Raw genomic sequence first — 18,454 nt, forward strand, 5'->3', positions numbered from 1 at the left:
TATATTACAACAATAAAACCACAGCCTGAAGCAAATGTCCTTTTAATTTACATTAAATCACACATGCTGCTACAGTATAATGACTTAATCTATGACATTTCATAATAATATGCACCATTAAGTCACAAAATCATGGCCTTTCAAACTATATCTAGACTGTCTTTTATCTGATAAAAGCTAATCCTTTGATTTTGCTCCACCAGACAAATGCTTGTGTGAGCCCTAATCATGCTTTTATCCAGATTATTTTGAGCGTGGCGGGAGGGGAAGAGCGCTGAGCCTCAGGACGCCGTCGCAGCGAGAGAACAGCCTGTAAAAATCTAACTCGTGGCAGACGGTTAATTTAAGTGAGTTGTGTTTGTGAGGCTGTAAAAATGTTCCCAGCAAGCCACAGTTTAGAGGCAGCGCGCTAACGCTGACTTGGATAATGCTACCGCTGTCATTATCACAAACACAATCTTTATTTGTTGTGTCATTGGGTTGTAATTGCTCGACTCCTCAACCTGACTCAGGGATATTCAGCTATAATGGTGATCGTGGATTTGGGATGTTCAATGCCGTGCTTAAAGACAGTTCACTTTGTTGTCCATGTCTCTGGCCCACTGGTCCCAGTAATCTCTACTGGGTAAAACGCTGCTGATAGCCTGCTGTCTGACCTGCAGTGCAGCGGTGAGATTTTTCTTCACACATCAACACCTTATTGAGCTGTTTTGTCTCCACTTTTTCTAATAACGTTCCCAACATTGTGACGTGCTGCTCTGATAAACTGCTAACAGCGGACGTACAGTGTGATTGATCCATCAATCGGCTGCTGAATCTGACAGATGGATCTCATCTCTTTATCAATTATTAATTTAGGTGCTGACCTCCTATAAATCACCTGGCCTTTTGCTGTGTAATGTAGCACTACTGCTTGTTTCCCCCTGAGCCTTAAAGTGGCAACAGACAATAGACTTATCATGAAGTAAATGTTGATTTACTAAATAAAAGTTGATTTTACAATTCAATCTGTCAAATTATCGTAATTGCAAAATTCTAGGGCTTTAGCACATACTGTATTTTACATCTTAAATATCCGAATGTATATATACAATTATTTAAGTTTCAATGGCTTTTACTATTTTTATAATAGTATTGCCTCTTCTCTTTTTGTATATCTCACTGTTGTTTTGTTTTCCTTTTCTTTGTTTTTGCAATTGTCTCGATGTCATTGTAAATGAGCTCCTCAATGATCTCTCGAGTGTAAATAAAAGAAGATTACACAATGTAATGACATCATTGGCGTTTAGATTGGTTTCCTGTATAAGCCTGGACAGTGAAACAACCGGAGTAACTTTGGAAAACAAAATGTAGTGTGTGTCCTGTGTTGTTGGTTGCTAGGTCCCTGGCCCGCCATTTGGAACCTTAAACCAAGTGCGCCTCCGGCTACCCAACTCTCCTCTCTCCTTTCGGAGGGAGCACGAGGGTTTGTGCAAGCACACACTCCTGCGCTGACAGAAAAGAGCCTAACTGAACGTGCCACACACGTTTTACAGGTAGTAAAACGTGTGTGGCACGTTCAGGCAGTGCCTGCAACGGTTAATACAAGGGAAATATATATTTTTTAAGATGGGAAGAATAGTCGCATAAACTATTTGATTTTTTTACAACGACTATTCGAAAAATCTAAAATCATGACCCATCTCTATTCTCTACTAAAAACCACTGCAGGAAATCCTGCAAGACATTTTTGTTCCCAGACAAGTGTCATGTTGCACAAACTGCTCCCATCTCAGGCCCGTCTCCTTGTTGCTACAACTACTAGTGCATCTTGTTTTTGTTTAATGAAATCAGAAATGTTTGAAACCTGTTGTGTGTTTGAAACAGCTCATGACGAGGTCTTGAAGATCCATGAAACCAAGAGGGTTTGTCTCAGATCTCAAAAATGTGTCTCAGACATGCAGAGCGTGGTCATGCAGTCTGCAGAGCCACTGCAATAAGTTTAATTTCCTGTTTCCTTCATTACAAGCAAAATCAAACTCAAAAATCCAAGCCTTTATTTTTCATTTTATGTAAGAATTGTAAATGCGTTTTCACAAATGATAATGATATATAACTTATGTTGCAAAAAAACAATGTTTACAGTATGTGTATTTTATAAGAAAGACATACAAACTGAATTATACTGCAAGCCGCAGAGTTACAAAACATTTGTGTTGTCATATTCATATTTTGTCTTAATAACAATACTTACACAAGTACATTATTTGAAGTGTAAATTAACTACTTCCGTGCAGCGGTCAGGGTTTGAAATATTTGTTTACCTTTTTAAAGTGGCCAGTTCATCCATATTTTCATCTGCCAAAACATTTCACCAGACAAGAGGCTTTCTAGAACAGAAAAGAGACCAGTTGGTTCCCCTCCAGTGTGACTGGTGAACTACAAGTGGCTAATGCACCAGCCCCCCGCCAAAATAAAGCACCATTTGGCCGGCTGCTGGTGGTCCTGAGGATGATTATCTGGGATAGAGAAGAGACAACATGTAGCCAAGATTACACTGTTGCACCAAAGCCTGGATCACTGCTGAGACTCTGAAGAAGAAAGGGAGGATTTGACATTTCTGTGAGGAAACAACAGGCACATTCAGTCTTCTGACAGCCTTTTATTTAATCCACTCGTCACAATCGGCTGTCTAGAGGTCGGAGATGTAGTTGACTCGGGTTCATTTATGTTTTTCAATCAGCTTTTTAGTTTCTACTATCGACCCATCTGCTACGCCAAGATAAACACTGAACTATAACACAAGAAACTCATAATATTTCTGCCGCACTGCATCGTAATACAGTGTAATCTGACTGCTTTAATATCTGTGATACTGAATATTCTGTAGATTACACAGCCTTGTATTGTGGTATCTTGACAGCTTCTTTCAATTGTGTGACAGTTGACAAAGAACATTTTCAGTCCCTTTAATACCAGCACTGAATTTCTCTGAATAATTTCAACTTTTACAGCTGTTATGCTCGTTATCACCTTGTTTCCCTTCACTCTGGGAGCAGCAGTCAGCTCTGCTCATTACTGGTGTTTAATGACTTCGTTCAGATTGACTCTTTGTTGGTATCAGTACTGTCTGGTGGACTGCTTTTAAGCCAAATTGACCACTGAGTATTAATGAAGCCAAGCAACATTAATCCTCCTGGTTTCTTGTCTGGACCAAAGGTTGGTTGGGTTCAGGAGAGGTTATTAGTGTTTACAGTTGAATGTCTGTAGCTGCAGTAGGTGTGGTTGATCAAGGGCCAGCTGTTATCAAGAGCTTAACAGAGCTGTGAACCCTAATGATCAACAATGTCGACCAGTCCAGGCCATCACGTGTAGAAAAAGATCCTCAATCTTCCATATTCGTATGATAAAATGTCTTTTCTATCCCTCTATAGTGTTGCTGTAGCTTGTTTCATTTGCTGTGTGAATGCTCGGCCAGCGTGTTGTACTACATATTTCTAATAAAATAGCAACCCCGTCCCCGAGGATGTGATGCATTTTATGTTTCCACTGACAACACTTGTTTGTTTTGGAATAAACTGAAGAGGAGTCATGTGCAAACTATTGATGATATCTTTGAAGGGTTCTGCAGAAACAACGCAGCTGCAAGCACCAAAGAAATCACTGAAATCAAAACAAAAGGTCACTTCAACAAGCTGTTAAAGCAGCTATAATCAATATATTTATTAGTGATAGACTGATTAATCGGTTAGTCGATTAATGCCATTTTAAGCTAATTGGCGTGTTCAAACTCAGTAACGAGGATATGATGCTCTCTTAAGTGCACTAAAACTCTATTTTTTATTTTACAAAATTTAGTTTTAGTTTAGTTTCTATTTTTTCTAATTTAAAATAAGTGCACTACAGACAGAGTGCGTATCTACTTAAGCAAACAGAGATAATGCAATGTTAAATAAATGGTCATTTAAGTTAAGCAATTTTGTTGAATTTATTTAATTGTTGTATTTTATCAGATGCAAAAAAGAAATCTGCATTATATATCGCCCATCAGCCACCCCACTCTCTATTTTTATAACAATATATCAAATGGGGCATTAGGGCTGCAACTAATGATTATTTTCATTGTCGATTTAATCCGTTGATTATTTGCTTGATTAATTGATTGGTTGTTTATAAAATGACAGAAAATGCTGAAAAATGTTGATCAGTGTTTCCCAAAGCCTGATGACGTCCTCAAATGTCTTGTTTTGTCCACAACTCAAAGATATTCAGTTTACTGTCATAGAGGAGTAAAGAAACCAGAAAATATTCACATTTAAGAAGCTGGAATCAGAGAATTTAGACTTTTTCCTTACTGAAAAAATTATTAAAATCAATTATCAAAATAGTTGGCGATTAATTTAATAGTTGACATCTAATTGATTAATCGTTAAAGCTCGAGAAACAATATCACAATGTGAGAGGTGTCGCCTGAGGGACGAACCTCCAGAGAATTATCATATGAATCTGCAGCTCTCCTCGGCTTTACGGAGCTTTATAGTGAGTTCAGCTCATTGTATAGCCGTCCGGTCCCTTACTTTACTGCTGTGGTTCATTCTCACTGCTCTCAAAAGCAGTAAAAACCTACTGTAACCTACCTGCTCAGCACCAGACAGCAGACAGACACAGTTAAAGACTAAGCTGGGGAACATAGTGGAGCATTGAGCAGCTAGACAGAGTAGAAATATCTGGCAGGATTAATAGTAAATAAGTGAAGCCTATGAGCTGTTATAAGCAAATGTAATTATCAGGACTCAGTGTACTTCTTTAGCAGATGGGGATATAGAAAGAAATAGGCACAACATGTTTGAAGAGATTTCTTCAGAGCCTCTGTTTCCTCATTTGAAGCTTATCTCTTTTGTCTTCGTGCCGTCGGGGTGGCCAACGTGTCCTGAGCCTCTGGCTGTTAGGACTGTTTACTCTTTGATATCTTCTCCTTATGTTCAGGCAGTGTTTGTGTCTTTGTCTGTCTGCACAGTAGGACCACCCCGTGCTCCAGAACAGAGCCTGTATTTAATAACGGGAAGGATAACAAGCCCATTTGGCGATGCTAATAGTGGAAACATACTGTATATCCAAAGCTCCTTACAGTGTCAGGAGTATGTGCTTCTTTGTACTAGTGGCTCCGGTGGGAATACCCAACCCTTTTAGCATGAGAGCTGTTGTCTCAGAAAGAAACCGTGTTGCTGCTGTAATCTGACCAATTTCCCCTCAGTTTTTTCTCATCCCACCTTGAGCTACACATGACTCAAACTGGTGTACGTGATGGAAACCGCTACTGGTCCACACACTTGGTTGCATGTGGGACAGACACACTTGGGTTTCAGCAGCACAATAACATGTTTCAACAGAGATGAGCACGTCGAGTCGTCTTTAAACGGGTTGTTTTCTGACCGTCTAATCTCTCGCTGTATTGAATTTGTGCGTGTAGGTAAACAGGATCTCCACATTCTGCGTAGCGATTGTTTTTCTTGCTCCACTCTCATCAGACAATCAGGTCCTGAGATCAATAACAGGATCATCCTGGCCTTCATGGACAGTCACTCAAGCAGAGTAGTTCGAAAACTGATGCGTCATTGCTGTGACCTTGGCTGCGTAACATGAACACATAGGTTGTGTCGGTGATAACGAAGAGTCTGAGTCATGAAACGTTTGTTTGAGTTTTTATAAAATTAAGAAAAGAACATAAATCCTTTTGGTGTCAATGTTCAGTGCATTTGATGGGCACAAACTGAAAGACTTAAGGCCTTTTACACACCGGGGGCATGACAAATATACGTCACAAAATTATTATTACCTTTATTGTGAAAGGTAAGAACAGAAGGAGTGGATCTGGTCTGCGCTGCCTTTGTCAAGGTTGAAAGGAGTAATAAAGTTTGTCGTTTTGGTTCAGACAACAGTGCCATCATGTTGTTGTTTCATAAATATAGGCAAAACTCAAACCGCTCCACTCAACGTGATTGGTTGATGCCTTTATTCGCTGTGTGAAAGCTCAGAAAATCGACCTTCATTCCGAAAAAAAGTGTGTCTCTTTTTTAGAAAGAATACTGTTTACAAAAGTAATTCATGGGTAACTCTAAAATTACCAAAGTAACCCTGTTTTTTAATTAACAGTGGCTTCTAGCCTTTTCAGACATAAATTCAGGCTCAGAAAATAGCTTGAACCTAGAAGCACGAGTCACAGAACAGCAGGTAATACCCTGTGTTTTCCCACCAAAATTGGTACGTGTATGCAGGTTTTTTAAACACGAGAAAGCCTGCTAAAAATAGATGATAGACTGTTCAGTCTCTCAAACTCTCAAACCAGAGTTGATGATTGTTGGAACAGTGGAAATACTAACAAAGACGGTTTTGATGAGATTTATTTCGCATTTTTATCAGCAAGGTAAAATGACTGTTTCTGTGAATGGAGTCTGGTAGCTTTAATGAGCACATATAACGGCTGTTTCTTTTCACGTCAAACTAGGTGAATTATGGGGTTTATATTGACCAAACCAGAGTTGGTGATTGTTGGAACAGTGGAAAGACTAACAAAGATGGTTCTGATGAGTTTTATTTAGTTTCTGTGGAGTTTGAACTGTGTTTTACAATGTTCAATGAGGTAAAATGTACGTTTTCTGACTGAAGTCTGGTGGCTTTGAGGAGAGCATATTAATTGTGTTTTGTACGTTAATGAATTAGAATAATTGTACAAATCCCTGTTGTTTTTATTTATTATATCTTAACTTCAATACGTGTCCACCTGGGTGTCATGTTTTCATCACTGCTGATCGGAGCTGGAGCTGATAAATACCCGTGACGACTGCTGTCATTTCTTTCTGAGAATGAATGCTGATTGTAACCTTTCCTTTTTAAGACAAAAGCCAGGTGTTAGTGGGTTTTTGTCTAGTGTGAAAGGGAATTAAGATAAAAGTCCAAGTTTACTCAGTTAAGAAAGGCAGGAAAGGGTGCAAATCAGGTAGATCAGGCAGACAAATCCAATAAGGAGCAAGGCAGAGAGAAATCAAACTGTGGGTCAGACAGGGAGAATAAAGGATGGCAAACTAATCCTTATGCAATCTAGACAGTCTGGCAAAGACTGGAGAGTGGAGATGAGCCGGTATATAAACTGCTGCACTAATCAGGGAAATGGGGAGCAGGTGAGTAAGTGGGCGGAGATGGTCAGGTGATGGGAATCAGTGGGAAAGGTTACTGCAGGAGGGAGTGGCGGTAATGACGGGGAGAGTTAGTCTAAACACAGAGCAGGTGAAGTGAATGATTAGGATCGATCCTAATTACCTGCCTGAAGTCGTGACAGCTGAAAGCTGATTGCAGGCTGATAGTGGTTGCAAAACCTTCTCTTAAGGTGACCAAGTAAAGAAAAAGCAACTCTTGACATCCGTTAGTTTGCAAATAATGTGTCTGGAACTACATTCAAAGATCTTGTATGAAGCTTTACTGACGTATGACTGTTCAAAAAGGATCGTGCTCATTATGTCACATCCAGGGTCTGCGTGTGAAAGTGTGTGTAACGAACAATCCCTGTTTTCTTGATTCAAGTTTTGTCTATAAAATGTCTGAAAATACTGAAAAATGCCCGGCGTGACTTCCCAGAGCCCAAGGGTGATGTATTGGAATCTAGAGCTGCAAAGATTAATTGATTAATAAATGTGTTTTAAAACTATTTTGATAATCAATTACTCAGTTTCAAAGATCTCTGATTCCAGCTTCTTAAATGTGAATATTTTCTGGTTTCTTTACTCCTCTATGACAGTAAACCGAATATCTTTGAGTTGTGGACAAAACGAGACATTTGAGGACGTCATCTTGGGCTTTGAGAACCACTCATCCACATTTTCTTACATTTTATAGACCAAACAACTAATCGATTAATCAAGAAAATAATCAACAAATGAATTGCCAATGAAAATGATCGTTAGTGCAGCCCTATTGGAATCGCTTGTCTTGTCAAAAAACCCAAATATGTTTAGTTGACTAACATAAGACAAAGAAAAGCAGCAAATGCTCACATTTGAGAAGCAGTAACCAGAGAATATTTGCCAGTTTAGCTTGAAAAAAACACTTAGCCTGTCAAACAAATTGTTTCAGCTGTCGTGACTTCAGATAAATAGTTACTCCAGTAGGAAGTAAACATGTGGAACTTTACTCATTCTGCTACAAAGAACACATTAATCAGTTTTTATTCCTGGAAAATCACCCGAGGTGTAGTCGTTGTCCAAGATCATTTCACATTTGTGGAAAAAAAGACAGAACAATAAACTTTTTGTTTCCCTACGTTGTCTGGTGAATAAAAAAAAAAAATTCTTCTAACCACTTTCTCTGTTTTCCAACCGAATTGATTTTGACTGACATGAGGGCTGCCCCCACTGTCAATAACTGTTGTCAATATGCCTCCAATCGATGGCGGGTTACCTGGCAAAGTGAGTGAAGAATAACTTAACATAAAATGCAAGTTTGTATCTGGTGGTTTGACTTCCTTGTCATCTTGTCAGTGTGATCAGATCTCTGAATCTTTGTGTGTCTTGTCTGCAGCCTCTGGGAGACACTCTGTGACACAAAGAAGTACTCGATGTACCAACTCTTCCTCCTCACTGCTCACTCTGATACACTCTTAGCTTGAAGCAAAGAAGGAGACACAATCTCTGGCACTTGCTACCAGTTCGGTATCGCACAGTACATGAAACTGTTGTTAAATGGTTTCCACATGTCCTTCTTACTCTACAATTACATTTACACCATAGACTGTATATAAGAAGTGGACATATAGTCACCGTGACATCATCCATTGGTTTGTGGACTGTGGATCGTTATGAAGCCTCGAGTTTGGCATTTTTTGCCGTTGGCATCTTGTTTTTTTTGGCCGTCACTATCTTGTTTTTTTTGGCGATCTCATCTTGTTTTTTTTGCAACAAGAAGTGACACGAGAGAGCGGAGTCAAGTACAACTGAATGCTGAATAAGACCAGAATGTTATCTTTGATGAACTGAAAACACACTGTGAAAGAGTTAAAGTTGTAAGACGAAAAGACAAACAACTTCTAGATTGTTCAACACCGTGGTAGCGACCTGTCAATCACAAGGTAGCCACGTCCTAAAGCATCCCCTGCTTTATGGTCTATTTGACTCTAAATGGGACCATAATTTACTAAATGAACATCATGCTGTATTGAAGAAGACTTGAAACTAGCAATTGAGACCATAAACTCACGTTTAAAATGTTTATTGAGGTAATAAATCAAGTGAGAAGTAGGCTCATTTTCTCATAGACTTCTATACAATCAGACTTCTTTTTGCAACCAGAGGAGTCGCCCCCTGCTGGCTATTAGAAAGAATGCAAGTTTAAGGCACTTCAGCATTGGCTTCATTTTTCAGACCCTGGAGGTTGCCCACTGATTTACACCTAAGAAGTAAATCCAAACACAAACTTAAGCAGAAACAGCCAGTAGTTCCAGTTTTTGTGTCTGTTCTCTGTGTTTGTGTCTGACCTGTGAGGCGTATTCCACATTAGCTTCACTAACTTCACTCCTGGCCTTCACAACCCAAACTCAAAGCTCAATTATTCAAGTGTTGCTGCTTCTTGGCAGCGCGTCCGGCCTCCTGGCCCGCTGCAGTCTGCTTCTCTTTGGATCGCGTCTATTGTCTGCCTGATTTCCCCACAGGCAGCGAATCCTGGCTGGAGGATTGAGGGCCATCAAACAGAATTAAGAGGAGACAATAACTGTGTGTGTGACGGACGGAGGATGTGTGAATACGTATACAGTTAGGCTAGAAGAGCATGTTTAGATTTTTGTGCACTTTTTTGTGTTGGAGGTGTGTGTGGCCTAGGAGGGTGTGTGTGTGTGTTTTGAAGTGAAGCCAAAAGCTCCCACAACAAGAAGAGGCCTCTCCTCCTGGCTCCGTCCACTGATGCCGGCCTTCAGTGTCCGTCGCTCCAGCTGGCAGCCAATTTATACCGAGGCCAAACACTCCAATACCCACAGGCAGGCCAACAGGGGCTCTTTGTGATGCCAGAGTGTGTGTGTGCGTGTGTGTGTGTGTGTGTGTGTGTGTCTTTGTGTATGTACTTATCAGCTACTGAGACTTGTTCAGCTCATGATTGACTGCAAATGTTGTTAATCTCCAGACTTAGCTGTATCCAGAGGACTTGTATCAGTGTTTCTGCATTGGTTATGGCTTGAATTACATTATATTAGTCGCTCAAAGTTGCCACCCGGAAGCCAAACAGCTTCTAATGCATTCATTGTCCTCTGATATCAGTATTTAAATATGTAAACATGCGCTACAAGAGAGATTGAATTTTTTTCAGACAACGAATGGCTGTTACTAGAGACGCACCAGAAGTGGGGGAAAAATTATGTAGATTTTATTCTGAGGTGTGAAAGAAAGAGGGAAGGTCATGTAGCCAAGACTGAAGTGCCGGATAATATTTCAATTTCCTTGTTTTGTTTTTGTTTCTCCTATGTTGCACCTGTGGCACACCCCATTATTTTTACCTGGATTTAATGCATATTTTAAACTGTTACATGCATTTCCAGCACTCTTGGGGTTTATACATAGACTGTATATAAGACATTTTTTGGTGAGCAAAAATGTTACTAATGTAATGTAATTAACTTTCATGAACTGAAAACAAATTTGCAGTTGAGACCATAAACTTATGTTTACAATGTTAACTGAGGTAATAAATCAAGTGATAAGTAGGCTCATTTTCTCATAAACTTCTATACAATCAGACTTCCTTTTTGCAACCAGAGGAGTCGCCCCCTGCTGGCTGTTAGAAAGAATGCAAGTTTAAGGCACTTCAGCATTGGCTTCACTTCTCAGACCCAGAATCAATATGTATTTAGCTACATGGTCCTCAATCTTCTGCAAAAATGAAGCAGCCATATTTATAGTCTGTTTTGATCTGATTTAGAGCTGCAATGATTAGTCCATCAATAGAAAAATAATCAAATATTTTGATAATCGATTAATAGTTGAAGTAATTGTTCATGCAAAAATGACAGAAAATGCTGTTTTCAGCCTCTCTAATATGGAGATTTGCTGTTTTTCCTCTATTTTATATCATATTAAAGTGACAGAACAAGATATTTAAAGACATCACCGTGGACTTAAAAATTGCAGCTGTAATCTGATGTGATATTTGTTATTGGGTATGAAATAAATGGCTTTTACTGGCAGAAATTATGTTTAATAATCATGTCTCAAAAGTTGTGTCTACTTCCATAGCAGCAAAAGTTAACTCTAGTAGAGCAACTTCTTACTTCTAGTAGTCACCAGGAATGTAGTTTTCAAAGTCCATCCCTTCCTGTATACTGTATACAATAATAGCGGGTCTTTGCAAGGAGCTTCAATTGCTCACATTAAAGAAAGTTGACATCCAAAAGCCAATGCTGCTAAATCTGTTGCTGTGTCTGCATACCTCTATGGCAATCGTTGGAGCTCCTACTACACTATCCTAAAACCTGATAAAGCACTGAGCTGTCAGTTTAGGTGTTTACTAGAGTCTCTGGCCTAATGTTTCCTGTACCTGATGGCTCAGGTTGTTACTTTGAGGCCACAGTTTACAACAACCAGTTTACAGGATTCAGCCTGTCCAGCACTGAAATGCTGCCAACTACATAGTGTGTACAGCATTTTAAACATTGCTACTTGTGAATAAAATAGCTTCTTCATCATAGACCAGTAAATATTTAGCTTTGTGGACAGATGGAGAGCTTCCTCTTCCCATTCGTAGTTACGCAGTTCATCTTGTACCTGTTTACATTGATTTATTTAGCACATTTGAAATGAAAGCTGCCAGATGAAATGATAGCACACAATTTATTCTTATGAGGTATACAATTGTGCTTAGCAGACTGTTACCAAGAGCTGTGAAATGTCATTGATATGCTCAGTTTGCACGTCTCGGGGATCAAATAGGGCAGCTGACCTCTGACCCTGAAACTGTTACACCACTGAAACCCTCATCCTTCACACGTGCTGCTCTCTCTGCCCTCCTGACTCCGCTCTGCTTTCACTTTGTTACGTAATGAAATCGACCCTCAAAACGTTTTACATTTAAGACACGTAGCTGATCCTCTCATCTTGAGCGACTGGTGCAACAGTCTTCCATTCACCAGCATTACAAGCAGCCGTTATTATTGAGGACTGGATCGGAGCCACAGTCCTGACAATTTAGCTCTGACCTCAGAATAATCACATAAAAGAGACAACTAGAAACCAGTTTCAGTTCAAGTGGACGTCAAAAAAATATATATTTTAGGTCAGGGCTAACTAACTGTGGTGAATCACTCCAGTGTTTGACAGTACAGTCCCACTCATAAGCACCAGTACTATCAGTTATCCTCTTCAGCCTACTGTGGGGGAGTTCTCGTAGTCGTAGAAACATTTCTGATGCTAGAAACATTTGTGATTGTTTGGATTTCTTTCTACTGTTGTATCTCCTTAATGAGCTTAACTTTAATAAAGCGACTAGAGGGGCATAATATCTGGTAAATATTATCCAAACATGCATATAGCATCTGTAATGTCACTCACAGATTACTTAAGGAACATTTTGAAGCTTGGGGGTGTTGGGTTAAGGCAGTGCTTCCCAACTTTTTGGGCTTGTGAACCCTTAAAAATGAAGCCACGTCTACTCTGTGACCCGCGGCCTCATCACAGGTGGATCTGCTGTTAACTTAAGTGTCTAAACGAGTAATGAACAGAGTTGTTCCTTCTTATATTTGTCTTATTTGGTGGATCTTTAGAGGTCCAAAGAGGTGAAAGTATCCACTATTTCACAAAAAATATATGCAAAAACTTCCTGTAACAGATTGTTTTCTTTCTAACCCCTTCAATCATCTAAATCAAACATGGAAACAGAGCACATTTTTGGTGTTTCTTAAAGTGTTTTCTTGCAGCCGTTAAAAGAACGACATCATAAGGACACTAAACATCGGCATTTATCTACGGTAGTTTCCTCCAACAAACCTCACATCAAGTAACATGTCATGTGAACCACGCTCAGGATACCAACACAAGAGGAAATAAGGCAGCTGTGATATGATATTTGCGGTTGTCATAGAAGATGATTGATAAAAGCAGAGAGGCTGATTTCTGAATGTTTGTCAGTGGGTTTGTGGGAAACAGTTGCTGGCTGACAGGTTTGAGTGGGAGGATGCGTGATGATGAACCCACGGCTTCATAGTGAATCACTACAGCTACTGTTCACTACACTATTACAGCATGACAAATCATCAGATACCTTCACTGTCATCGGATATTGCTATACCTAATGTCAGAGTCTTCTGGAGCTCTTGATTTATAAATGTAGACTGATGTTTAAATTGTTCTCCCTCTGCTGTTTTTTTAGATTTAGATTTGTTTAGAGCTCAGCTGCAACTATTTATCAGTTGATCAATAGAAAATGAATCTGCAACAGTTTTTAATAGACCTGTTTATAGATCTGGTTTGAGTCAAAGCAAAACTCTCTGGTTGCAGCTTCTCAAATGTGAATAAACTATCTCTTCCAGTGGCCAAACAAATGTGCATCTTTGCATTTGAGTGTATAGTTCTATCTTGGCAAACTTTCAGTCGAATATTGCCTCGGCAGGCAATCGTCACTCCGACATTCGCGCATGTGTGACTTATAACAGTAAACTGTGTAGTTAACTGTTCTTCTGTGACGGTATATTGTGTAGTACTTTGGTCACTGTGGTAAAAAGTCCCTGTACTGCTGCCACCACGATGAATATCTGACATTCTGCTTGAATGTGCGTGCAGTCATTTCACAGGGAACAGGAAGCAGACGTGAGTAATACACACAGTAATGAGGGTTCATTTCACCGTCTTTAAACTTTATTATCAGCCAATGATGTTTACAGACTTGACCAGGATCAGGTGGATGTGTGAATCAACTGCCAAGTAGAGTAGATAGACCAGCAAGACAATATGCAGGTATAACCCTGTTTCATACTCTCAGCTGTTTTGACGATAGATACGTGGAAATAATGTGGACTATGTCTCTAGATGATTCTAGCAAATACAGAGTGTAAATAAGCTTGTGGTTGCTGAACAATCGCATCATTTTAGGAACATATTCACAAGTGGATGAGAGAGACGACGGACGTTATTGCCTCTTCCTCCCTGAGAAAACAAATATGTGTGTGTTTATGTGCTGCTCTGCAAGCTATAAAATGCACCTTTTCCTGTTTTCAGAACAGTTGCACAGCAGTAAAGTGTGCTTTGAATATGCTGCTGTCCTAATATCTGCTATATTATAGTGGTTTTTTTGCCTTCATTAGATTGCTGACAGGTGAGACAGGCAGGAAATTAGACTGATACAGTTAAATGGTATTTGTTTTAACCACTTGACTATCAGGACGTCCCTAATGTCGGACTGTGAACAGAGATAACAGTGTCTCCAGTATGATGGAGAAAGCAGGCCGTGTATTGCGGTGGATGCAGGCTGTCAGTTTAGTGTATCGTCTGGCTTTCAGAGAACTGGTGTCCTCAGATGACCCAGAATGCCGCAGCCTCAGCTCTGAACTGAACTGAACTCAGAGGTGGTTATCTCTTATATATATTTTTTTTTGCCCCCAGTGTTATCCCTCTAGTCATCCACCACTGCTGCTGCTGCAGAGGACAGAAACTGAACAAATATCTTATGTTCTATATTAACAATGTGTCAAATATGTTTTATTTGATGTTATTTTATTTTGACGCTGTCCAAATCACAAATAAACCACAGATATTTGCCCTATTTAGAGGCATACTGTGATCCAGAGCTTGTATTTCACCTTCTGTTGATTTTGGCATCTGACCTTCATGCATGTTTTCAAGCATAAGTAACTGCTTGATAGCAGATGTCAACATCTGTCTTCTTATCCTCTCGCCCTTTTAACATTTTGGCGTTGTTTTATGTTGTCGGTGTAGACAGATTTATGTTCCCACACCTGTCTAAGTAAACCTAACAGAAAGAGGAAACTCTCCTGAGTGTGCTCGGTGTGAACACGACCTCAGCTCAACCCCAACAAGGCGCAAATAAAACATTACATCACAGAGGAGTCGCCGGGCGTCATGTGACGATAACATCTGTGTGGAGTCCGTCGGCGCGTGGCGGCTCTCTAATGGGCTCTGTGTGTCCTCAGCAGCCCGCCGCCACATCTCATCTCTGTAGACTAACTGGGCTAATTTCACGGTCTGATGAACAGACGGAGGCAGGCTGGCAGACTTACTGTTCTGACCGCTGTTTTTTATTTATTTTAAACTGTATGTGTGTTTGGAGGAGGATGAAACAGTGGTGGGTGTCCGCCTGGCGTTCCCTCTCCCATCGTGACTGGAGTGGTCCGACTCCTACAATTAAGCGATGAATCACACAAAGTGACGGCAGCACAGAAGTCGTGGTTGCCCTCTGTGGAGAACACTGTACAACAGTATTAAACGCGTGTGTTAAAAGCGGTGATACGTGAGATCATCTTCTCTTTGTTTGTTCTCTCTTGCCAAGCGTTTGTGGCGTTTGGCTCGTCAATCAAACAGTGTGGGTGGTACAGTGAATATTTGATTCCCTGGAGTTTCCATTGCAGTTTCTGTCTGTAGCTTTCTTTGCTTTGGTTGCTCAGTTAGACCAGATTTAGAGCTTTTAATTAAAGGAATAGTCCGACATGTTTGGAAATCCTTGTTCTCTTTCTTGATGGTAGCCTCATATCACAATAAATATGGGAAATGGACTTGAAACAGGTGGAAACAGCCGGCTGGGCTCTGTCCAAAGGTAACAAAGTCTACCCACGAGCACCTCCAAAGTATCTACTATATCTTGTGTATTTAATTTGTACAAAAACTGAATTGTAAAAGCAACAACTGGCCATTTTGCCGGGGTTTTATATGACATACTAACTTCTTGGAGTCTCAGCTGTTTGCCTGGCCGCACAGTCAAGAAATAGCCCCGCACATTACCCTCGTAAAAAAGCGAATTGATGTTTATATTTAACGTGTTAATTGGTGAGCTCTGGATGTGCTGGTTGGCAGATTTTTTACATAGAGCCAAGCTAGTCCAATCTTTATGCTAAGATAAGCAAAGCTAACCCGCTGCTGGAGGCTTCAGACATGAGAGTGGTATCGATTTTCTCATCTAACGCTGGGCAAGAAAACTAATAAGCATATTTCCCGAGATCGTTGAACTACTCCTGGTTAAAGGTAGTTTCTGATTTTAACGTCATTGAGATTTCAGAGTGAATCTCACTAACAGCTTATTGCTTTCTTTCTCTGTTGCAGGCTCCAATGAGAGGCTCTCCATGATGAGGAGCTAACACTGTCGGCCGCACAACCGCAGGAAGAGACGTGGCTGCTGCACCATCCACAGTCGACGCATGGCGGTATTAGGGGTAAGAACCACATCGTCTGGTTTACTCCCGTGTCTTTGTCAGTACTGAGAGTTCCTGTTGTGTTTTCTTAGTCCCAGAAATGAAAGTTAGATGACCAACAGTTTTAGACCTTTAGTGGACATCTTGGGTCAATACTGTATTAGTTTCTCACTGGTGGTTACGATTAGGTTTGGCTGTTAAGTCAGAGGAATTCCCTGTTTATATGCATCCCAAATGTTGATGCTGTAGCGTACCAACATGTTACTCAAGAATTATATATGAGTTAATAGGTGACAAAACAAAGGTTTAACATTTGAATATAGCTTGATAGATTCAGTCTTGGAAACTGAAGCTGTATTACTCCAAAGTGGTTTTAACTCTAAACTAGCAGTTATGTTAATTTTTTATTAATTTGATGATTATTCTCTCAGATAGCTGATTTAATATTTGATTTATAAAATTCTGGAAATTAGGGCTGCCTCCTTTTAGTTGATTAGTTGACTAATCGGTTGTTTTGGTCATAGTCAACTAAGATTTCTTTAGTCAATTCGCCATTTTTTATGCTTTTGTCATGCTGGATGACTAATTTCTGAGAAACTTGAAACTTATGAGCACATCTCTGGTAAACACAAGATTTAAAGTGCTACTTTTCTGTAATTCTTTGTGGAGAAATAGTAAAACATAGAAAATGGTGAAAAATTCCCATCACAATTCAACGTCTTCAAATTGCTGGTTTTGTTCGACCAACACTTGAAAACTCAAAGATATTCAATTTACTATAACAGACAAAAAATGTAGCAAAGATTCACAATTGTCTAAAGGCCTTTCCACGTTGGCAGTATTTTTTCATGCGATTAATTCTCACGTCAATATATTTTTTCCGAACTATTGTTTTGGCCATGGATACTTTCACACAGAACGTGAATATTACGTGGCGAAAAAAGCGGCACTTCTTTTTCTTTCGCACCGCAAATAAAGGCATCAACCAATCACGTTGTGTGGAACGGGTTGAGTTTCGCCTATATTTATGAAACAACAACACGGAGGCTCCGTAGTCTGAACCAGGACGGCAAACTCTATTACTCCTTTCAACCTTGACAAAGACAGCGCAGACCAGATCAACTCCTTCTGTTCTTACCTTTCACATTTTCGTGTCTTTCAATCGTCCCGCCCCCGGTGTGTAAATGCCTTCACATATTTACAGGTTTATGAAATCCTTTTAAAAAAGTCATGAGATGACAAAAAGCACCGTCATCAATCTGAAACCTAAGTTGCTCTTTCAGTTCTTAAAAAGTGGACAATTGGACATCGGAGAGGTCTCAGTTTGTCCAGTGTCTTTATCTGCTTCACATCTGTCTCTGGGTTCAGATGCTTCCACTGTTTAACAGTCAGGGAGGATTTCAGGGCCAACTGGAGCCTCTAAATGATGGATGTCAGCTGTCTCGGTGTCTAACTCACCAGCACAACCAGCCATTATCTGACTGCTAGCCGGCTGTAATTTCACAACTAATGATTTTGTGCTGCAACTTTCTGCTGTTGTAGTCTGTTGGTTGGTCAGCCCGTCACACACTGAAGGCAGTGAGGAGGTCAATCCGTCACTGTGTTTTTACTGGAACAAAAACATAGTAGCAGTTGCACATTAATTGCATTTTATCCTATTAAAGCCAGCTGTTTGGGGATCTGTTGTAGCTGACAAGTACGCTGAAAACTTAACTGCTGGTTGATTTGACGGATGGTGGAGACGGAATCAGTCAGGTTCAGCGTAGGTAGGGTAGACTAAAACATCAAATAAGATTAATGTATGGTCTGAGTCTGACACAAAGGTATCTTTAATGCTTCAGGAGTCAGAAAACGAGTAGAGTCAGGCAGCTGAGCAGTCTCTTTCAGGGTGTCTCTCTCTATATACTCAAACTTCTACTAGAGGGCTGTCTACTTTCATCAAAAGAAAACGTCAAAAAACTGCAGCTCAGATATTCTCTTTGAATTTCTTGTTATTTTAAAAGTCATTCCTGATAGTTGATGAACAGAAATTCTCTGTGAGATCAACCTAATAACAAAGTCTGTCAGTTAGCCCGTCAACAGCAATTTGGT

At 40.0% G+C, this 18,454-nt stretch overlaps 1 protein-coding gene across 3 annotated transcripts in view; it reads left to right on the plus strand.

Annotated features, from left to right (window-relative positions):
• The window catches only part of LOC119494460 (polycomb group RING finger protein 3), a 64,079-nt gene that overhangs the window by 14,720 nt on the left and 30,905 nt on the right, over nucleotides 1-18,454 (plus strand). For 2 of the 3 annotated variants that reach the window (XM_037780339.1, XM_037780338.1), the window contains exon 2: nucleotides 16,275-16,384. In XM_037780339.1, coding sequence (XP_037636267.1) covers nucleotides 16,370-16,384 — 15 coding nt within the window. In that variant the 5' untranslated portion in view covers nucleotides 16,275-16,369. Of the gene's footprint in view, nucleotides 1-12,471; nucleotides 12,512-16,274; nucleotides 16,385-18,454 lie in introns of those variants that run through there. The other variant, XM_037780340.1, reaches the window with a different exon arrangement.

Source organism: Sebastes umbrosus, chromosome 9 (assembly GCF_015220745.1).
Source record: "Sebastes umbrosus isolate fSebUmb1 chromosome 9, fSebUmb1.pri, whole genome shotgun sequence".
NCBI lineage: Eukaryota > Metazoa > Chordata > Actinopteri > Perciformes > Sebastidae > Sebastes > Sebastes umbrosus.